The sequence below is a fragment of the Ammospiza nelsoni genome, chromosome 2 (genome assembly GCF_027579445.1).
Source record: "Ammospiza nelsoni isolate bAmmNel1 chromosome 2, bAmmNel1.pri, whole genome shotgun sequence".
Classification (NCBI taxonomy): Eukaryota; Metazoa; Chordata; class Aves; order Passeriformes; family Passerellidae; genus Ammospiza; species Ammospiza nelsoni.
The window spans coordinates 71,796,122-71,820,084 of NC_080634.1; the positions used below are offsets into that span (position 1 = coordinate 71,796,122).

A 23,963-nucleotide genomic window follows, 5' to 3' on the forward strand; every position below is an offset into this window, starting at 1 on the left:
AACATAAAGGAAAATATTTGATTAGAAATTAATTGCTACAAAAGAAACACAAACATACTTCCAGCTGCAGCTCTGTATATTTTCGCCTTAATTCAGTAACTTCCTCCCCAGCTTGCATCTTCTTGTATAAATCCAGTTCAGTATCTAGTAATTCCTTCTGCATCTAAGAAATTGTTATGGTAAATTATTAGTTCCACAGTTCACATTCTGTACTAAGGAAACAATTGTTAAGTCAAAAGCTGTAACTTTGCAGGTATACTGTTCATTACACTGGGTTTCCACCTCCAAAAACAAACAAAGCACAAGCTTAGGAGCCTTCATGGCAAGGTGAAACTTCATCTGAGCTTTGTGATGTCAAACCTTTTAGACTACCAAGCAAAGCCAAAGCTAATGGAATTTTTTCTAAAGACACATACAATAAAAATTCAAGATGTTATGGTGATGAGATGAACTAAAACAAGCCAAGGGAAAAGTACTTCTCACAGGTAAAATCTAAATATGGGCATCCAGATCAAAAGAAAATTGAGCAGTATAATCTTCAATCTTAAAAGATTACCATATTAACAAATTTGCGTGACACAAAGAGTCACAGGAAATTACATACCAGTACAGTCTGTTTTGTGTATAAAGCCTGACCAGAAGATATTTGTGCTGCCTAACTATACTATGATCCTTTGATAAGAAGGCAAAATTAGTCTCACTTCAAAGAGAACTTAAAAACTAAACCAGTTTGGGTTTTAAAAACTGCTGATGGGACTATTTATTTTTATTCTTCTGAAACAAACATGTGAATTGATCTATTAAAAAGCTGACCAAAACTTGAGTACCTGAGTTTTAGTTTTCATGCTTTTCAAAGGAGGCCCTCCTCCTGGTGATACACCTTTTAATTCATCCTTTAACTTGGTAATGCTATTAGTCAAAATTTCCAGTGTTTTCATGATTTCTGCCTTGTCTTCTGACTTCATGGCTTTATTCTTCTCCAGCTTTGAAATCAGCATCTGTCCAGTTCAGAAAAAGAAAAGTCTTTTTACTCAGCAACTACTAATACAGACCTGTTTTCCAGTGGTCATTATAACTAATGGAAAAAACAAATACTGCATTTCTTTTGCTTTGACCTACAAATCAACACATAGAACTTTTAACAGTTTGTATAAATGGAAATCTTTGTCTGAATCTCTGATTCATTTCCAAATGAACATCTGATATTTCCAATTCACTTGGACAGATTTGCTTAACTTAACACTTGAATTATTTCAAAATTTTATTCAACTTAAACGACACTCTGGCTTTTTTTCTCTTCCTAAGCCTAAGTGCAGTCATGCATCATTTTCTACGTCATTCTCTCCTGCTCCTGTCAAACAGAACTTAGGCCTTCCCTTCTCCCAAACATATACATGTCACTCCCAAATTAGGCAATATCAATTAAATTTGACATAAATTGAATGAGCTTGTAGGGTTTTATTTAAGTGAACTAATAGGACAAGTTAAATTAAAACTATAAACTTAAAATAGTTCTAAGAGAATGCTTATTTTATACTTTTTTTTTGTTCATTCTTACAAGTTCTGAAATATTTTAAACTGAACTGAGATTTTGTAACTGAATTGGTGACTGTCTTTAATATCAGTATTTTACCTTCTGTGTTTCAATGTGCTTCTCCAAGATTTCTTGCTTCTTTTTCCTCACATCTTGTTGAAGTCGCAGTGCTTCCTAGAAGCATAAAAAGATTACAGAAAGTTTCTAGACTTTGAAGCATTAATGCCAGAATAACATACTATGCCTGACCACTACACAGTAGTAACTTACAATAACAGGGGAAAAAATAGTAACAGGAAATGCAAGGTACTGATATTTCCAACTATGTTTTAGAATATAACACATTACCAAATTAAAGAAAGATCTAATTATCTTTTTTAGTTAGATCTGTGCTGGGAAGACTTTTATTATTGCTCACATATAAAGTAACACCTTACACAACTCCACTGAAAGCTGAAAGGCAACATATTACACTACCTCAAGAGGTACAGCATGCAAGTTTTAAATGCGTGAGCACAATTATTTTGAAAGCAATTGTAAATCAAGCCCATCAATTAAAACACAGTCTCCAGAACTTTTACAAGTAAAAAAAACCCTATTTTCTTTCCCTAAACTTGAAGTGTCACCCAAAGAAAAGCACCTCTTGTGTATGAGCACTCTAACTGGGAATGAACAGTACAGCTACTCCATCTGCCAACCACAGAACCTTGAGCAGGCAATGGACAAATCAAAATGAACTGAAACTCATCAGTAAGTGACAACACTGCACTCCAAATGAGAAGCAGGATGAGATGCCACCCCTGCTGTGCTCAGAGACTACTAATGGTGCTTGTAAGAAAGCTGTTGCTTCTTGTTCTCAGATACAGAAGCCTTAGATGGTAGAAAACCCTTAAGAGCTCTGACATCAACATATTTCATGGAGTAGTAGAGGAGAGGCAGAAGATGATCAACTGGGATCAATTGCAAGTGGAATATCTTATACAAATATTGTAAATCCACAGCAGGCATAGAAAAAGAAATAGCAGTCAAATTTCTGTATGTCTTCCCAAATACTGACAAATTCTGCTGCATGAAATGTTAGTTTTTCAATACAGTGTGCAATCATTTTTCTGAAGGGAAAGGTAAGGTAAGATAATGGGATGAATGTGAAAAAAGCTAGGGAGACAGGAGGAAAAGAAGGGAGTCAGTCCCACAAAATAATGTTTTTCCACAAGTATTGCTATATTGTAATAGAAATCTCTGAAGGCAGGAAGGAGCACAAGATCACATGAAAAAGGAGCCAATCACTTAGGCACAACTTCATTGTCTTCTCTCAAAAAACCCTCTACAACTGTTATGATGAGTCAACAATTTTATTACAAGTTTTTTGCCATTTTACAGGCATTTAGCATCTTAACTTGAAAGGTAAAGGCCCTAATTCTAAAAACATGTGTTAGGGGACAAACATTAAATGAAATCTCAAAATCAGAACTGCTTTCTATAAATTCTGGACCAGTGGCAAAATTGTGCAGCTACAAACTGCTAGTTCAAATGACATTAGACATAAATTACAGAAATTTAGTGGTACTTGACCAAAATCTTTAACAATTATACTGATTTCAACACTTACATTTGGATGTAACCTTAGTACTGTAATGCGTAATTTGTGGTTAAAAAACAGTAAGGCAAACAATGTCCTGTATTCAGTTTCTCCAAATGATAAGAATAAACCTGAAGAAGGAGCTTTGCTGTGCTCTCCTGAAAATTATAAGCAAGCTAAACTATAACTAAGTGACTTATTAAGTCCAAATACATTTTTATTGCATTTCTCTTCTAACATATGCAAAAAAGAGAAAGCCTAGCACTATGTAAAAATAAAAGTGGGTGCAGAAGAACTATAGCTTAGAAACAACAAAATGCAGTCATAAATTCTCAGTTCTCTTGAAGAAACCATTTTGGTCACACGTACAAAATGCACTGAGAATAGAGGCCAGTTCCAGAATAGTTTAAGAGAGAAGAACAGTGACTAAACTATACTCCCTTTCACTCACAACAGACAATTCATACCTCAACGTGTAGATTCTGATTCCAGGAAAAAGTGTTTCACATTTTGAATTTCTACAGTTTTAAACCTGCTTACACTGCCTGAACATACACTGAAAAATAACAAAACAATGCTGAATTTTCTTGTAATAAGTGGGGGGGAAAAAAACATTATAGTGAATTCAATCTTGCGACAAGTTTCATCTACGTTCTTGTGATGAATATACATAGTGCTCTATCTCTAGGCCACAAGTTCCCAACCTAGGTCCATTTTAGAAAGAAGCATATTTAATTTACCTGTTTTTTCTTCTGTGCTTCATTAGAGTCTAGCACGGAAGTGGAAACAACAGGCAAAGATTTCTGTGCTGCCTTCAAAGCAGCAGGGTTGTACACAGTTTTTGTCAAGCCAGTAGAAGTAGATAAAACCTATAGGAGGAAATCATTTTATTTTTTTGCCAGTGAATTTCAATCTTTTAAAAAACCCGCATGAGTGCTTAAAAATATATAAGCGTATTTTCTTTTGTCTCCTTTGATGATATGGAATCTAAAAATTTGGTGTAGCTATTATATTTGGAGTTGTTGAAGTTAAACAATTTCTGAAGAGGCAGCACTACATCAGGTATGTAAGCTATCAACACCAGCTTATAAATCCTCTCCACTGAGATTTCGTATGCACTTCCAAGTTTCAAATACATAAATATTTATGTATTTGAGCATAACTAAGGAAACAGAAGATTGAGATTTTTGCAAGAGTAACTGTTGTTTTTGTGTTTTGAAGTCTAAAATACAGTATTTCATGGCTGCATGAACTTTCCAAGAAAAGTTCAACATAATTTTAGAGACTAAGGTCCAACATAGAGACAACAGTTTCTTTTCATATACAGTTGGTGCAAAGTAGAGCTTGCACAATCAGCAAGCAGTAACTCAAGAACAAGGAAGTCTTCAACATTATACAGCACAGGAAGAGATTCCTATGTCTCTCTGTTCTCTTTCCTACATTTGTAATGAGGTATGAAATTTCTTCATGACTTACTGAGAACACTGAGAACTGCTTTATTATCTCCCTAAAACATACTATGCACTTCTCCACAATATCTGAAGATTTGAACTGCTTTCTGAGCCTGTTCCTTAAAGAGTTTTTTTGGCATGCTACTATTGAAAAATACACAGCTAAGTCGCTGAGATAATGTAGGTATGATCTTGTCCACCTTGTTAGAAAATAGAAAAATTTCTGTAATCAGTATGGTTTCCAAGAGTTTAAAAATACTTTCTATCTATGTGGAAAATTAAAAGATGCATGCAGATTCTATTAGTCACCATGCACTCCATAAAATAGCAAAATACCCACCAACAGGAAGGGGAGAAAAAAAGAGACAGACAAGAAACAGAAAGGAAGAAAAGACCAAGAGCTCAGAAGAATTCACAACAGGAACAGTTCATATAAACCCTCTGCACTTCAGTGTGATATTATATTATTTCTTCCCATAGTAAAGTGTTTTCAAGAGTACACAGTGCATAGAAAACAGCAGCAAAAAGAAACCAACACATGTTATGAGTTACTATAGAAGGTGGTACAAAATGCTCTAAGCAGGCCATTACAAAGATGAAGGATTTTTTTTATAAATCTATTAAAGAACATTTAAGTATGCATATCTGAATCATACAGTTTCTATTACAAAGCAGCTTTAGGACAGGCTACAAGACAAACAAACAGAGGATCAAGCAAAGACAAAAATATTGACAATGTAACATTCCTCTCGGCCTGAACTGTCTTCAGGGCAGAGTGCACCACATCTCCTCGTCTCTTTTATGTAGGAGATGTAAGGAGAGAAGCTACAGCACCAACACAGACAAGTCAAAAGCAACACTAAGGTCTTCTAAATTGCTTAATACTATTCAAGAGAAGCAATAGTGTGAATAGCGTGCATCTCTTCACAAGTCCACAAATTATAAGTCCCTATACAGATCCTACAAAGTCTCACAATGACTGTTTCAGCACCTTTTCTTCCTGCTCTTTGGGAAGAACAGCCACCTCTCTTCTCATTGCACAGTTCTTGTCAAACTGTGCTCTCCATCAGGAGAGCATCTACATCCATCATCTACAGCATGACATCTCTATTTTTTGACAGATGTCAATCATTTTACTTCTAATAGTTATAAAATACAATGCCTGCAAACTGAGCAAGGTATTTCTTTGTAAAGAGGCAGTAGTAGGTAAAAATAAGTCAAATCAGGTTCTAGAATCCTACTAAAAATGTCAAAGAAAACTGCTGTTTCACAACACATCCAGTGAACAGCCACTCAGCAAAATCACATCTGTACTATAAGACAACAGAACAGAAAAACATTCTAGCATAAAATTTACTCTTTGTAGAAAAGTGTTTCAGGATAACTCAATTCTTACACAATGAGGAAAAGTATTTCCATTCAAGCTGCAAGATGAAGCAGATTTCCTATTTCTAAAGTAAGCATGTACTATGTATGTAAAATGCAGATCAGGAATACTCAGCAAGGTATTTATCTGCAACTAATTTAGAGTACCAAGAGTGGAACTAATCAAAATAACAACAAAATACAGGCAAGAAGCCTTGATCCATGCACTTAGGGGGACTGCTCGACTTGAAATGAATCAAAGACACATTCTCTAATATGACAACTAATATTATCAACTTCAAGTATTGTTGCCTTTCTATGTTAAGTATCACTCTATGTAAGTGAATTTTACCTGTTAGATGCCACTTAATCCATCAACTGCCATACTGAAAAGGGGTGGGAGGGGATGTGTGTGGGGAAATATAGTGGATGCTTCATTTATTTCAGGTCAAGCTAACTCCCAATAGAAATGATAGATACCTACACAGAGGAATCCTGTTACGAGGCAAAACTTTCTATGTTTCTGCGACAAGTTTTCTCAAATCAATGTTAAGAACATTGGGGAAGCCTATCCCCTGAAGTGCTAAATAGATCTGGAATCACGCATTACAAACTTTGCTACTATAGGAAACACATCAACCACTTTGTATTCTGAAAATTGGAAACACTGGCCAAAATACACAGCTCATAACCACAATTCAGATGCACCTTTCCCCCCTTACCTTTGTTCTTTCTATACTGATTAATTTCCACCTTTATCTTTTCACAAGTACTGCAAATTGTAACACCAAATAAAACGGTAAATGTTTACGGCATCATCTTTTAAAGGTCACAGAACACCAGAAACATTTTATAGAAGTGTGTTCTACAGAGTCATATGTAATGTCAAAAATTTATTTATTTTTTAATTTTTTTGTATATTTCTAAACAAGTCAGGATTATGAAACATATCCAATTCTTTGTATGACGGAATAAAAGGAACCTGATAGATTAAACAAAATCCACAAAATAGCGGCTTCTGCCCTTCTTATAATCATTTAGCCATCTGCTGAGTTTTGACTCATTATACTTCCTAATACTAATCCTTCACAAATTGTTTTATTCATAGTTATGAAACAATATTGACACAAGGGGTTTGATAAAAAAAATAATTCTACTGAAAATAAATATGAGAGAATAGGAAACATTTTCTTACCTTTTCAGTTGTTGGAGTAACTGGCTTTGACACAAAACCGAGTCTATCCTTCACAGATAATTTAGTCACATTCTAAGAAAACAAAGCATAATTATAGTTCAAATGTACACTACAAGCACTAGCAATTTAGAAAAATATTTAATAAAATCATAGACTTTTAAGCAACAATACAGGAAAAATATTCAAATAATTAATAAAATTCATTTTAGATATTTGATTTTTCAGTTAATATACATCTACAATTGATAAGACAAATACAAAGCCAAATTTGGAATCAAAGACTATCCTACATATTTTTTGCATGAAGTTCCAGACATGCTAGCTGGCAGAGGATTATCTGCACAGGCCCTTTTAAATACACTACAGCTCTTGTGTTCTATAATCTGCTATTTGCAGATTACACCTGTATCAAATGCAGAAAGTTGCTTGAATTTGAATTACAAATGTGTTCTGATTTGTGCTGGTCTTCCTTTCCAGAGGTAAAACCAAAGCAGCGGCATAATGCTAATAAGGAAATGTTGCAAATATAATAAAACATTCAAGACTATTTCTAATGGGAGTAACACACCAGATTCTGTCATTATTCACACTGGTACTGTGGTTACATTCTTCCTTTTATTAGGGGAGAGGAACAAATTCTAAAAATTCTTCTAGATACAGAGCTTCATTCTCTAATGGTTTTAGGTCTTTAACAGATAAAATGAATATATAAAGAAAAAAATTAGCTTTTAGTTCTTTGGATAGAGATTCACTTTATTTTGAAATCTGACACCAGCAATATAACACAACAATCCTGAAACAGTCTGAAAGTCTTTCAGTTTTTCTTTTTAAACTATATAAAAAGCAACAATACTAAAAAATTAAGTACCAGGCTCAGGTAAAAAAGCCAAATATCATTGCACTGAGGAAAACTTTAACAGGAAAACACCACTAACAATGTAAGCAAAAGCACTTTGAAGTAGATGTGTACTTGCACCACAGAAGTAACTGGTACATTCCTACACTACAGAACCTATTTCAGAAAGAACATGCAACTGAATTCCTCCCTAGGATACAAACCTGAGCGACTTCTGCGTTGGCACCCTGTGCTTCTGCAGGTTCGATATTGCTGGCAGGCACCGGGCCGAGCCGCTCCTTCACCGACTGCTTCACTACAGGCAAAGTGGGCTGCTGCACCAAGGGCTGGATCACCTGCAACACCACCCAGCCCCCAAAAGGCACAGCACAAGATTAACAACAGAAGGCTGCTACACGTGTCATTCAGTCAGTACACAATGAAATTACAATGGAATTTATGTTTACACTTCTTCCCTTCTACCATTCACCTGATGGGATAAACAAGCCCTTCATGAAATTTATTATTTTATACTGAATATCTGTGTAGCGTGAGTGGCAATAACATTCATTCTACACTTACTACTTACAGAAGTTACCAAACAACTGATTTACTTCTATTAATTACATTTACTCAGCCTAACTTAAATTCTACCTGCTAGAACAAAATAAAACACAATAAAGAGGTCTTCTGATACCTCTCACAACTCTTGCACCATCAACTCTTTAGTTATGAAAAAACAGAATACAAACTTGTATCACAAAGATTCTCACTTTTTACAGTGATAGGTCACATTTTTCATCTCCTCTGTTTAACTTGGACAAAATAGAAAAAAAAATATATAGAAACATGCAGTCATGGGACTGAAGAATAAGAAAAGAGAGCAGATAATCTGTGAATCTACAATGGATATACCCTGACAGCTAACACCTTTCCTTTTTTTTTCTTCGACAAAAACATTCAACGGTTAAGACCAAAAAATATGCTTCCAAGTAAGCTTATTGTCATATTTATAGCTCTCAGAAGGTCACCTAATCCATTTCTCTCCACTGCAGGGTAAAGTCAGTTATGCCATTACTGACAGTATCTATCTATCTCGTTCTTACAAATTTCAGATGAAACAGGTCCTGTCACCTCTCTAGGCAGAAGTGCTTCAGTATGCTTTGGCATTAGAAAATGTTTTTTTAATATTTAACCTAAATCTCTTTGTGCTGCCTTTTAGGCCTACAACTTCCTGTTTTATCTGCCTCAGATTTGGAAAGCGTATTATTTTCTGCTTCTTGGCAGAAGCCTTTTATTTGATGATTTATTATAGTTGACTCCCACCATCTTTACCTAAGTACTTCCACCTCTCTGGAAATTCTACAGCAAAGAATTTCCAAAGTAATCCTGCTGATAAAATAGCAATGGTTAAGCAATTGTGCTGGACCAGATACTACAGAAGGGACAATTTAAAAGTCAACTGACTTTACACTTGGTGTCTGATAGACAAAACCTGGTTGGAAGTCATTACAATTACAGGTGAAATTAATTAACCCATAATTAATGTAACAGAAATCTTGACCAAAATATAAGTACTTATAGTATATGAAGAAGTAAAAAGTTTCCATACTACTCAGAGATATGATACCAAATATTAATTTCAACAAAAGAGAAGTAAATATTCATGCTCCTGAAATACTTACAAACAAAAAACACCTGTTTACTGACTCAACAATTTGTTAAAAGTTATACCTTGGAGTAGAAGAACATAGAAGCATTGTACTTAAAACTTTATTTTCCTGTTAAAAGTTTTTCTTGTTACTGTGTGCCTTCTGTTGCTGATAACAGACTTCAAAATGCAGTCTGCTGACATGTGCTAAATGGCTGTTCTGGGTGAGGCAGGAACATCTAATACTGTCCCCAGGACTAAGGGGAATTCATTCTCAAACCAGCAAAGTTAACTTGCTAAAGGTGGTGTGATTGGAAGCTGTTAGTTAACACTACTGAAAATTATGGGACTACTACAAATAAGACCTACATAGATCGAATGCTTGTTTGGGAATATAGAATTAATCCTCCAATAATACTCTGAATAGCATAATCAGCAAATAAGCTGATAGCATAGTCCAAGCTATCCTTTGAGTAAGAGGGAATGTCTATAGGAATGCAAATGACGTACTCCACTGCCCTCTTCTGGCTGAGATGAAAATCAAACTTAGAAAATAAATACCCTTTTTGAGCAGCACTACTTTAGACAAAGTATTAAAGATACTGATAAAATCTAAAGACAATAACTGGGAAGACAGTGAGATAGATGTCATTAAAACCGAATTTTTGAAGATAAAAATCAGGGCATTTCTTACAAAGAAGGAGAGAAAGAAAACTGTTAAAATGCTGTACAGCAGGATTGCCAGGGAAAATCAGGTCACTGATTCTAAATGATGATGACACACACCACCAAGAGGAAGTAGGAATTCTCAACTCAGAGCAGCAACTGAAAGAATCCCCTAACTAAAGTCATTCACATATCAAATCAGCATATATAATTGACTATTTCTTCTACAGAGCCTGTCTTGTATTTTTGAAGTGCAGAATGTGCTGCTCCACACTGATGGCAAATCCAATAGAGCAGGATACACAGACATTTTGAAGGACTTGTTAAACCAGCTGCTAACTGAGAAGACTCAACTCAATAACCCAGAGAGCCATGGCAAACCCAAGGTTCCTCTTCTGCTTGACTACAGCTACTGCTGTACTGCTGACAAGTCTGATTTGGCCTGACACAGCTTACAAATCTACCCTTCACAACAGTAATTGCTGTTTTATTGTTTTAATGTTGCCAATGCTGCTACGAACACGACAACTTCCAAATGTGTCTCTGCAATTCAATAAAAAAATGTAGATCAGAGTATTTCAGTTGTAAGGGATCTGCAACAATCATGTAGTCCAACTGTCTGGTCAGGGTTGACCAAAAGTTGAGGGTTGACCAGGAGTTAAAGCACATTGTTAACAGTATTGTCCAAATACCTCTTAAAAACAGTGACAGGCTTGGGGCCATCAGTCACCCCTCTAGAAAACTGGTTTCATTGTCTGACCACTCTCTCAGCAAAGAAATGCTTCATGCCCACTCTGGACCTCTTGTGATACACCTCCAATCCATTCCCAGACATTCTATCCCTGGATATCATAGAGATCAGCAACTACCTCCCTACTTAAAAACATCCCTGATCCCTTCCTAGAAAATCAGTCTCTGTAATGCAGTTCTTTTCCACTGTTGTTTGCAAGTCCTTAGAGCTACATGTGTATACACAGAGACACCTATATGTAAACCAAATTGTTGTACAACAATACGCATGCTCAACAGGAAGGGAAAGGGAAAGACCAGAATCTAATGGAAAGAAATGGAGATCATCTTTCATGAAAAGAAATATAACTCTGCTGCCTTTCGTATGCTCACCAAAAAAAATCAAAAAGCCTATATTAATTAAAGCAGAATAGACGTTATTCATCAGAGAGCTTCATCAAATCTTGCTTGACATGATAACAGAGTGGAATACATGGAAAGTCACAGAAGAGCTTTCCTTAAATACCTTCAGTCTCATCTTGCTAATCAGCTGCTGAACGTTGTATATCAGGTCAAAGAATTTACAACTGAAGAGTGACTTTGGAAATTAATTACATGAAGTAGTCATTATTTCAAAAGGACTTAGTTTACTTGATATAAACAGTTTCTTAAAAGTGTTTTGAAGATTCTTTTTTACATAATATGCTAAAACAGACTTAGATCCTCTACCTTCTGTGCAGTAGTCTGGATTTGCGGTGTGCTGCCTTCTCGATGCCAATAAACTTTAATGAAACGATTATTTAATACTGCTTCTGTACTTGATATAGCTTTCTTTGCTTCCTCATGGGTGGCAAACTGAATAAGGGCACCTTCTGGATCACCCTGATATGCAACCTAAGATTTAAAACAGAAGAACAAAACTTACCATACAGAGGATTCTCATTTGTGTCTAAATTATCATTAAATCATTAGCTTTTAGGCTTAGAAGCTCACAATTTACACCCAAATCCCACTATGTGTCATTAGATACTTCCCATTCATGAGTCCATTTGAAAGGCCTGGTGTCAAAATCAACCTCGAGTTTATGCTAACAAACTTAAAGAATAGTTTAAAAAACCTCAAACTAACAAAGTAAAGCAAAACCCCCAGTCAACCAGTAACAGTATTTCTGTTTGCAAATATGAGCAGTTGTTTGAAAGACAAAAGGAAACATCAGCAAAATAAATAAAATTACTACGAAAAATGCAGGGGTCAGATAGTAAATGTCATATCTAATATTAGAGCTAGACAGCAAAGTTCATTTTGATTTCCCTCCTTTGAGCATTAACACATCATTTTAGCTTCCAAAGCCAAGATTATACTCTGCAAGAAGAGCACAGCTTGCAATCTCCATATACATATCTGTCTCTCCATACACACCCATGTTTTACTTGCCTTAATGAATAATATTGCTTGCTAACACACCATATTCTTAGGTAAACTACAGAAAAGCTTAAGAAATAATTAATAGCAATTAAGAGAGAGTTAAAATCCCTCCAGTGTTCAGACAGGCACAGAGTGTTTATTCTGTACTGTATCAGTACGTACAAAAATATTGCTGCACTTCTTCATTCCAGCCCTCAGTACAAACAGAAAAGGGTTTAGAAAAATGCATAGTAGCACCTGAAACTTGTTGATAATGAAGCACAGTGAAAGGTCACACTGAGTAGCTCAGAGACTGGGTATGCAATACTGACATTACAGCAGCCTGCAATATGTAACATCAGCCTAAGTCAGGCCCTAGTTCTTTCAATGCTTTCCTCTCTCTTCAGTTGCTTATTGGGTGACTCCAATAAATCACAAAGTGATTTTAAGGGACAAACCGTCATTACCATGGAAAGCAATTATGTCACAGGGACTGCCTTCTGGATGAGAAATGCAGGTTTTCTGTATTTACAATTTATCTCTGAATATACAGAGTGTTTATGAGAGCATATCCAAACTTGATAAAATGTGTGAGAAAAACCCATGTGTAATCGATTTTCAATGTTTTAAACAATGTCTCTTAAAAGTCTCATCTCTGAGGAATACATTTGTTCAAAATCTAAAAGATGACTAGAACATTTCATTTCTGCTTCTTTAATGGCAGTATCATTAAAAACAATGAGATCCTGTTTAAGAAACAAGTTAGGAAAATAATTAGGAGTTTCAGGGAACCAGGAAAAAAAATGGCATTCTTCTTTCAGCAAGTACCACTACCTTTACATCAAAACATACTGCTTTCTCTTTGTTGACTCTTACCTGCAAGTTGACTAAGTTTCCAAACTTACTGAAGTGCTCATTAAGTTTGCTGATGTTGTTAAGTTCTGGCGGAACTTTTCTCAATTCAAGTTTTGTATTTTCATTTCCAAACTGCACTTTCTTCTGGAAACCTGGACTATTTGTTCTGTTAAAATTTTGCCTGCAACAAATAAAAAATCAAGCCAGAAATCCATAGCAAACTAGCAAACACAATGTTAAATTGTATATGCTTACACAGAAGTATGTGTGTATGAGACACAAAGATCTGCAGACTTAAAAAATAATGCAATTTTAGAAGAGTGAAGGAGAGTACAGGACACACACCCATACAACTGCTATCTTCCCCACTGATAATCTCAGCATACCTCAGCACATAAATCTGTGAAATAATTCGTATTTATTTGCTCATGTCAGTGTAATTGCTGACTTTTACATTGCTTCTTTCCAAAAACTGCTTCTTAGCTAGTCCATGAAACTTCCCCACTACTGTTTCAAATTTTCAAAATTACTTCAAGGCTTTCCTCACTCCCAGCAATCTCTTAAAACCCCTTCCAACCTTGCACCTTCTGTTTTTTTCTCAGTAACATACCTGGCAACTCAAATCAAAATAGCAGTGATAAAATTCACATTTCACAACTAAAATCAGTCATCTAACAACCATCACAGTGCAGCTTCCCTGTTTCTTTTATCGTGCCAACTTTTGAGGAACAGATCTTAGTATCATCCAAAGAAACTTCATCTATCCGTATACTACCTTTGATAGGAGACAGTCAAATAAATACAGCTCACACTTTAGTATGACTTACTTTAGTACCATCGGTGTACTCAGTTTCATATAATATAAATATAAATTGCTTGCATATATATATAATATACATATATATATATATGTTTCAGATTACAGTAAAGCAGTGAATGAAATTCCAGCTCTAAAGCCAACACTGTGTTAACAGTCACTCACTTGTCAAACCAAGTCTTCTTTGTAGGAACTCCACCATCCCCTGCACCAATTGTTCTTTTCCTGGATTCAGCATCTACCACTATTCTCATACTACTTTTATTAGGAGGTTTTTCTGTAAATAGATGAGAAGATTTTACTTTTTTATAATTTATTTTCTGTGCATTTGATTGTAAAAAAATATTCTGCTCAGACTGAATTTGCACTGAAAAGCACAATTGTTTACTTTGAAATTACTATGATTATTGTTCTGACTGAATCAAACCTTGGTCACAGACTTCTTAACTATCAACAGATGTTGTGACAGATCAAAGTAGCTAATAGCACTCATTTTGTCACAGTAACATTACACATACAGAAAAACAAAAGAGGTGTGACAGAAGGCATCTGCCTCGAGATGACTGTGCTCTGATTCACAATGATTCACAATGTCCCATGCAATACTCTGAGGCTCACACCACTCCAGCTAACACCTCCATTCTACTATTAGATGGCACACACAAAAATGGTCATGATAGGAAATGCACATTACTCCAGGGCAATAGCACCTAGGAGCAAGATTTATGGATGGACTGGGAAAGGAGTCACTTTTGCTGAAGAACAGGAATCACACTGGGGGACTCCTCACTGAAAATACACCAACAGAAACATAGTAAGATTAAATAGAAATACATACAAATGCAAATAAAAACCACATTAAAAATGGTTTTATCCCTTTTCCATTGTTATTTTGTGCGCTGCTGCTTCTTCTCAGGATCACAGGAACTGTGAGGTTAAGATTATTCGTGCATAAAACTGCTGCTACCAGATAAAAATGACTCCCTCCTCTATAAGCAAAAAATCATCCTGAGATTCTACTACAGAAACATTAACATTTTTTCTGTTCAAAGGATACACAAAGTGACCAGTTACTACAGCTAGAGGTAAACTGCAATACTCTAGCAAGAGATTTCATTCTACCTGTAAAAATGCACACACAAAGCAATTACAGACATAGTTCCCTATTTAACTAAACATCTCTTAATTCCAGAAGATTTTAGGAAAATGCTGTATTTTGAAGTATTCTCTGCAAAGTTCCTCAACCTGCATTAATGTAAAAAAATCAGCTAAACTAAGTATAGCTTTGAGAGCATACCTCTGGGTGGTAGATCCATATCACCTGATGTGAGTCCTATCAAATTTGGTCTTTGGGCATGTACTCTATGTCTATACATAGGTCTTGAAGTATTTGTTATACTTGGAGCTTCTGGATTATAGCCATCTGTGTCATACGTTTCTGGTAACAAAGAAATTGTCTAATTAAAATAAATTGCAGTTAAAACCCTTAAGCTTTTAGATATAATATTTAATTTAATTATAATATAAAGTTACAATAAAAGAGTAGTATAACCACTATCATAAAAAACCATCATGCAAAGTCTTCTGCTTTAACACAATGAAAATATTACTCTCCAGTCAAAATTCACACTTTATATGCAAATTTTACTTTACGTCTTGAATTAAGTCTGAAAAGAAGAATGTTAATTTACTGTCACAATCTATACGATACAAACTTATTCTCCCAAACTATGGCATTATAATCTCTATAAAGTACAGTATAATATGAATCAATGTTATTCTATTTAGCAAACCTTGTGGGCAAAGCCTCAGTACTACACCTGCTGTAAAAAGAGAGGGTGGAGCAGGAGGCGGCTGGTGATGAATACCCGTGGTAACAACGGTAGGAACTGAGCTGGTGGCTGAGTTTGGGGGGGCATCCATGCCAGCAGGCTGCAGTGGTGGAAGGGGAGGGGGTGGTCCTGTCAGAAACAAAGGAAAACGCTGCATTCATGTATTATCCACCACACTTTCATTACACTCCCCTTGTAAGGAAACTGATCTGAAATGCTTTTAAGGTTATTTAAGAAAAAGGAGGCTGAGAGGGCACATCTGTAGACTTGATGCTGTACCACAAATTCACATGAAACCACCCCCAACAGCAAATGACTCACAACTTGGATTAGACAGAAAAGCATTTGAATCATTTAACATTTCTCCAAACACTTTCTTTCTACAAGTAAAATTTAATTGCTAGACCAGTATTCATCTTCACCAAATGAAGCATTTTAAAATGCTCAATAAAAGCTGATTAAAGAAACAAATTCTATTTTTGAAGTAAAAAAGGTTTTTTTAATATTACAAAAATATGCCATGATGACAATAACTAATTTGATTGAAATTATTTTTCCAAATACCCAAGAAGAAACCTTCAACTCTAAAGGAACTCTTATTAAAATTGAGGGAGCTTTTTTGTTTGGTTGGTTTGACTTTTTTTAAAACAGATAATGTGAATCCTTCAAAGCTGACCAGTTAAGCCTGATGTTCAGTTTAATCATTGACAAGAGTAGGTTTTGGGAAAAGTTATAAAGTGATATATCTGAACTTGTGAACCAGATCTGAAAATAGCATGTAAGGCAGAACTGCCCAAACCAGAGGAAGTCACATTCTATATTAACTGAAATAAATACATTCATTCATATCTTTCTTAAATATATTATCAACAGGAAATTAAAACAGTTTAAGAAACTTCTAAGCAAGATCAAATATCAATTACTCCTGAATAATTTTATGAAGTGGGGCACACCCAAGTTAGGAAAAAAAAGAGAGAAAGGAATAATCACATAAAACTAACATAACAGCTTTTAAACCACACAAGGCAACTGAGCACTAAACTTTAACTACTTTATAAATGACAGCCAGGCTCATAAATTTTCATGTAATTCTTAGTGCTTCACCTGAAGTACTTCCCAGTGAAACAGTAAATAAAGCTGAGACTTTTTCTTAGTTACTTTACAAGTTTAGTTTTAAAATTTATCTTAAATGGTATTTTCAGGTATAAATTTGATGTGGTCATGAATTATCCTTACTTCTATTACTGTGAATGAAACAGTAAGGATCAGTTGTTTCCAGGATTTTCATTTCTTTGACAGTAGTCAATTTTGGACAACTTCTCCTATAATACTCAAGGAACTGAATTTTGCCATGTCAGGCTTTTGCTTAAATACAATGAAAATATTATTCCATATTAAAGGGTAGTCACATTTAGCATGCAGCATTTTACAATCACCAACTCTGCAACAATTATCATCAGACAGAATAATTTTGAGGTAAGCTATCCCATAGTAGAGCACAGTTCAACTTTACATAATACAGCTGGGATTCTTCAAAACAGCTTTTTGTATTGCATACAATTCAAGTAAGATCCAGGCTTTCTTAAAAAAAACCCTGGGTTTAATCTTTTGTAATTACCTGTTACAGGTGGAAGGCTAGGTGGTAAGGGGCCTGGTGGTGGTACTGGAGGTCTAAGGTTAACAGGAGGAGGACTGAGAATTGGTGGAGGGGGAGGAAGTCCAGGAGGAGGTGGTCCTTCGACAACAGGGGGTTGTGCTGGAAAAGGCAGAATGCCAGGAAGATTCACATCTTCTACCACTACTGGATCGCTTCCGTGATCAAAAGGGCACATGTCTCCTCTCATGCAGAAACCCTTCTCTGAAACATCAAAAAGAACTGATGTTAGTATTCAGCTGTAGCTCAATTCAGGGTAGATACAAGATATTCAATGTGTAATGCGGCAGTTTGTAAATTAAGAGCTCCACATACCAGCAGAAGCTTAGATTAGAAAATGAAGTTGTTTAACTTTATTCTAAACACTCAGCACACACAGACATTGCAGAAACTTGCTAGGACAAAAGTGTTTAATTTGTTGTTAAAGAACTAATTCTGCACGGTATTGTAAAAAATGGTGAAAGCAAAGAATGAACTCTAGATGTCATCACATTAACAAAATCAATTTGTTTCTAAGCAAAAAGTGCAGATGCTAGGACTGAGAAACCCCAATTAAAAGTTAGAAGTTAATATTATGAAATTCCAACATGAGCAAATTCTCTCACTTTTTTCCTCTTTTGCAATTATTTCAGGACACATTATAAACATTTGCCATAGTTTAATGTGGTTACATAAGAGCAAAATTTGTTATTTACAAATAACATATGCATTTGTAAATATTAAATATATATAAATAAAAATGAATACACATTCACTTTTTTTTTACATACAAGTCAAACATAGAAGGAGGTCAGAGGAGGGCCACAAAAACTACCAAAAGCCCGAAGCACCTCTCTTATGAGGAAGGGCTGAGAGTTGGAGCTGTTCAGACTGGAGAAAAAAAGGCTCAGAGCAGTGAATTTAAGTACTCACTGCAGCCTTTATACTTCAAACTTTCTGGTGGGACATGAAGTGATAGGAGAGGGGTCACAGTTTTAAACTAAAAAATGGTGGAGTCAAAGCAAATACAAGAAAAAGAAATTATTATAATGAGAGGGTGGTTAAACAGTGGAAGAGGTTGCCCAGAAAAGCAGCGGATGCCCCATCCCTGGAAACACTCAAGGTGATACTGGAGTGGGCTCTGAGCAACAAGATCTCGTTGAAGATGACCTTGCCTACTGTAGGGATGCCAGACTAGATGACTTTAATAGGGACTTTCTAGCCCAGATTCTTCTATTATCTGTTTAGCAACAGTGTCCACAGAAACAACACCAAAATACCAGTCAGTGCAAGACAGGGAAAAGGCTGAAACACCTTCTGGTAAATAGGAAGAAAGAGGAGTGCTCACTTCCTCAAAACATGATGTGGGGAAGCAGTATGTATTACCTCATCTTCAAGAACAGTTATAGAGCACATTAAATTGAAATGTTGAACAAAACCAGAATTTCAGCAGAGGGTAAAGTTTAAAATTTGAAAGTGCAGATAGGAAGAACAGTATGATGGAAACATGTAGCCACTGAAGAGAGAAAACTTGAAAACAAAATGACACATTCACAATTCCACTTGCACCATATTGCTGTGATGTACACTGGCAAAGCTATTCTTTGTCAGTTTAACTCTGCCAACACTTGAAAGCTCAGTTTCCCAGTTTTTTTTACTTAAAAAAAATTCTAATCAGAGTTCTGAATGTAAACTGGTCTAGAACTTAAACTCCTCATTGTGGTATGCAATAAAAGAACAACAAAATCCATCAGAAGGAACTTTACAGGAAGATTTCAACTCTCCTGAGTTCACAGGTTGACGGGTTGAGTTTAGTTAAGGCACTGCCAGCTGCAGCAGCCTCTTGTGTGTATTTTGGCACAAGACATTTAAAATGAAAGCTTAAGACAAAGATAAGTGAAAACCTAGCCAGTTTTAAGAAACACCTCCACAGAATGAAATGAGCCTGGGAAGTTTCAGCTCTAGACCTTTCTAGTTAAAAATTGTCTGTTAGTTAGGATAGAATGAAATAGGATGAGACCAGTAAGGTGCCAACCATTGTCAAAACCAGCACACACAGTATTTGGTTGGAACATGACCTAAGACAGAAAACCTGGGTAAAAATGGATTTTTTAATATGCTCTTTTTAATTTATACAAAATAGTCTTAGCAAGTAAAAAAATAGACAAACACTAAAAGAGCAAGCTGTCTGAAGTCAGTAAGAAGTGGTAACATGGTAAAATTTGCAATCAAGAAGTGTGCAATAGAAAAACCAAACTATACTAGAGAAGATCAGAAAAAGAAGGTGAATTACCTCAATCTTTTCAGAAAGGGGACAATCATGGCTGCAAGAGGCAATTAAAAAATTAAAATGTACTTACCATCATAATCTCTACAGCGTTTCTTTGGCAGTGGAGGTCTTCCATAGGAGTTGTGGTCCAGCTGCTCTTCATGGAACTCCGACCAACTTTCAGTAGTGTTATTTCCATGATGAGCAGGAGCAATAACAGTAATAGTACTGCTCAGTGTAGGGACAGGGTAGTGGCCAGATGAAATATTTGTCACAGAAGAAACTGGAGTATAATTGTTCTCTAATGGATCTGTTCTATCCATGTCATATTTTGGCTTTCCTAAATCCCTTTCTGTAAAAAAAAAATAAAAATAAAAATTTTACTCGATAATTCCTTATCCACCTTTTCACCAGAAGCAGCCACTACTCTCTAAGTATCTTTACTCCACATCAACTTAATACATATACACAATAATTGAAATGTTTTACAGGTTGCCCAAAGTGCCTGTTGAGTCTCCACCCTTGGAGTTATTTATAACTCAGCGGGTCCTAAGCGATCTGCTCCAGTTTATTTGTTTGGATAAAGGGTGTTAGACTACATCACCTTCAGAGGTCTCCACTAACCTCAGCTATTCCACGATTCTACATTCCAAAGGTTTAATCAGAAAAATAATAATCTCTGAAGTACATAGTCAGTCCCTGGGCAATTTTAATAACAGATATATCCACAGTAGAGCAGATATCCTATTTAACTTCAGGCAGAGTACATGCTCTTTAGTGATGCATGTAAGAACTTCAGATGTAACGTTTTTTTGAATAAAAGGAAGGAATGGCAAGAAAAGGGTAACCACAGCTTGAAAATACTATAAAAGTTACAAATCTTTAATGTTTCAAGACAATGTTATTGCTGTGTCTTCATTTTGCTGATCTTCATTTTCTGTTGCACTCAAATGCATGTATTTATTGCATGCAAAGCATTGTCTTAAAAGGTGAAATAATAATGCTTGACAGGTGTGGAACACTCCTGGGCAGATACAGCAAGTAAAATAACCTTTCATTCTGAATACATAAAAACTATTCTCTTCATTTTCTAGTATTACCACCAAATAAAAAGTAAGTACTCCATTTAAGACAGACTAATTATGTCATGACATGAGTTAATAGACTTAAGTAACTCCACATTAAAGGAACATTATGAAATATCTTAAAGATGGCTCATCAGTGTGGGTAAAACAAGCTTTTCATGTTCTAAGAAACAAAGCTTTCACTATAAAATATTGTCCATAAGGTACTGTCATTTCAGTTTGTGTAAATAATCTTTAAATTAAGATTTAATCATGCTGTCATCTTTTAGTTAAACTGCTGCATGTCATTTAATTTGCTTGTTAATAAGTTGTCTGGAAAATATCTGCTCTCATATTTTCCAGAAATCTGCATTTCTAGTTTTAAGGCTGAGTTACCAAGGTCTGTTTTACCAAAAAAAAAAAAAAAAAAAAAAAAAAAACCACCAAGGAGAGTGCTACCACACTGTTTTTTACCCGTACATTGTCAAAGACAGGACAACGATATAAAATTACTCTAACTTTTCAATTACTTTAGTCTTTTCCAATTTACTATTCCAAACTATTGAGGGAAAAAACACTCCTTTCAGCTGAAAAAGTAGTCCCCTTTTCAAAGAAGTTTAATTCTACAAACCACTGTACTGAAGTCTTAAGTCCTATGGATATGTGCACAAATGCAAGTATTTATTGTAACGATTTCAGCCTTTCACCTATGACACTACAGAGGGGACAAGACCAAAAGAACTGAGCTGTACGGTTCTGTTTGACAAGTCATTTACTGCCAAACAAGCAATTTCTCTGCCAGTTCCACCTTTATAAATCAATAATAATTTCTCTATCGCCCTAAACCAGATTCTGAGTTTCCTAAAACTTAATGAAATGGAAATAACTTGTATTTTTCTGCCTCTCGTGCAACAATGCCTAAAAGTGGCCAGCACAGCCACCTCAATACAAAGATATCAAAGAACAGAGGGTAAGGGAGGCAAACAAGCACTGAGAACACAATCACAAAAGCCTCATTTCCACAGAAAACAAAGCTAAATCCGAATAAAGGAACAAGAACAACAGAGAAAATTCTAGCACATTTTGAACACAGTTTTCAAGTTTAGTTTCTAAATTTTGTAGAAAACATTCACCGTATTTTAGAGACCAACTGTTGGTACCTCTGCTTCGCGTTCTGCTCCGGCTTCTGCTCCGGTCTCGATCGCGGTCCCGCAACCTCTCTTTGCTCCAACTCCTACTTCGACTCCTGCTGTAGCTGCGACTCCTCCCTCTCCGCCTGTTGTATCGATCCCTGTAGGAATCTCTTCTGGGAGGATTTCGGTCATAATCCCTCTTCCGAGAACGTTCCTCTTTTTTCCTTTCATCACGGCTTCTAAACATGAAATATTAGAGGGTAATTAAAAGACTTATGAAGCCATAATTTCAAATCTTAACTACTTAAAAACTTCAAGAAATGTCAATGGAAAACTAGAGAAGAGCTACAAATTGTATGGAACTTACGGCTACTCCTTTCTTCTCAGAAGGATTTTAAAATTAATTTTGCTTATTTGTTTCATTTTTACCATACCTAAGACTTTAAAACATATAAAAATTTCTGTTTCTGCCCAGTACTGCATATTCCCCAAGTTGGAAGCACCAAGACTTATTGAAGGGAACGCTTCTAAATCAAAATTCAAACTCAATATCAAGCAGAACAAACACTGCAATATAAACCAGAAATCTAACACCAGAATTACTCCTAAAACTCCAAGGATAATAGCTGTGCACAACTCGAGACACAGGTTACACTGACACACACTCGCCACTTAACTACATAAGCGTAAAAGCAATAGAAGCCTTCTTTTCAGGTTTATTAGATGACAATACAGAAACAAAGTATTTAATTCAGTAAAAATCTGATTACTGATATAATGCAAGGGGTTAAACATAATTTTTTACCTGGTGTCTCTGTAGCGAGAACTTGACTGAGGAGGGCTGTGATTTAATCTTCTAGAGAACTTTTTCTCTCGCTCTTCCTCTTTAACAATCTGCATTCAAAGCATATATATTAGGTCAAAATATGAGTACACTAAAATGCAGACTTCTGCATAATCAAATAAAAACCAAAACCTCTGAACACAGAGCAATCAGCAGTAACACTGAAATTAAATATTTTACTATCTAACATAATAAGAGAATCTTCGTAACATGTTTATTTCTATTTCTAGGAATATCCAAATCCCTGTTTGAGATAATATAAAATAATCTTTATAGTGCTGCACTGAAAATACAGCTGCTTTTACTGTAGGTAGGCAAAAAACCATATTAAGGCTTTGGGAAGATTTGAGAAAGCATGGATATTCAACAACCAACACCAAAGTCTTTCTTTCATCAGCAGCTTATCTAGTTCAGTTCACACTTAAAACACTTTCACAGAGGCAAACTTGGGCTGCTATTGAAAAGCAAAAACTTACTCTTCTGGCTCAATGAACAACATGAACACATGTGACAAAAGGATATTATCTGCATCAAGCAGCTGAAGGAATGAGAATTGCAATTTAACATGGCAGCCTGAATTTATGGAGAATAAAGTGCAGCACAACTACAACAGCAATTTTGACCAGAGAACTAATGCAGGTTATACTGCAGCTCCTACACCACTAAATAATCTCATTTACCTTTGCGTCAGCAAAACCACGTTGGTTTACATTTGAAACACCCACTTGTGTTAGAAAAATTGTGCAGCAGTGCTCAATGAACCAAGAACAAATCTTCTGACTTATTTTAATGCTGTCATGTAATTATTAATAATATGATTAATAAACATAAATTATTACTGATATGAACTATAATAAATTGCTAAAAACTATTACTAATAACACTATGAAGTTGAACACATAAGCAAATGACATGAATGAGGAAAAATATGTACATGTAAATAAATTAAAATCAATGCCCACCTCCTCCTTTTTTGTCTCCTTTTCTTGGTGCTGAAAAAATTCTACTTTCAGGCTTCCTGATGATGGCTGTTCTGGTGGAGGTAGGTAGCTTTTTGTATTCACAGCATCAAACAGTTTTTCCACAAATATCTGAGTTTCTAAAAGT

At 35.5% G+C, this 23,963-nt stretch overlaps 1 protein-coding gene across 3 annotated transcripts in view; it reads right to left on the reverse strand.

The window, feature by feature from the left end:
* Positions 1 to 23,963, reverse strand: part of RBM26 (RNA binding motif protein 26) — a 47,102-nt gene that overhangs the window by 11,144 nt on the left and 11,995 nt on the right. Inside the window, exons 3-18 of one of the 3 annotated variants that reach the window (XM_059493336.1) lie at positions 23,819 to 23,955; positions 22,818 to 22,906; positions 22,040 to 22,251; positions 19,907 to 20,167; positions 17,532 to 17,771; positions 15,902 to 16,042; positions 15,379 to 15,519; positions 14,247 to 14,358; positions 13,286 to 13,445; positions 11,735 to 11,899; positions 8,184 to 8,315; positions 7,125 to 7,196; positions 3,854 to 3,982; positions 1,634 to 1,708; positions 828 to 998; positions 59 to 163 (exon numbers count right to left, since the gene is read on the reverse strand). In XM_059493336.1, coding sequence (XP_059349319.1) covers positions 59 to 163; positions 828 to 998; positions 1,634 to 1,708; positions 3,854 to 3,982; positions 7,125 to 7,196; positions 8,184 to 8,315; positions 11,735 to 11,899; positions 13,286 to 13,445; positions 14,247 to 14,358; positions 15,379 to 15,519; positions 15,902 to 16,042; positions 17,532 to 17,771; positions 19,907 to 20,167; positions 22,040 to 22,251; positions 22,818 to 22,906; positions 23,819 to 23,955 — 2,342 coding nt within the window. Of the gene's footprint in view, positions 1 to 58; positions 164 to 827; positions 999 to 1,633; positions 1,709 to 3,853; positions 3,983 to 7,124; positions 7,197 to 8,183; positions 8,316 to 11,734; positions 11,900 to 13,285; positions 13,446 to 14,246; positions 14,359 to 15,378; positions 15,520 to 15,874; positions 16,043 to 17,531; positions 17,772 to 19,906; positions 20,168 to 22,039; positions 22,252 to 22,817; positions 22,907 to 23,818; positions 23,956 to 23,963 lie in introns of all 3 variants that reach the window. The other 2 variants (XM_059493335.1, XM_059493337.1) reach the window with 2 other exon arrangements.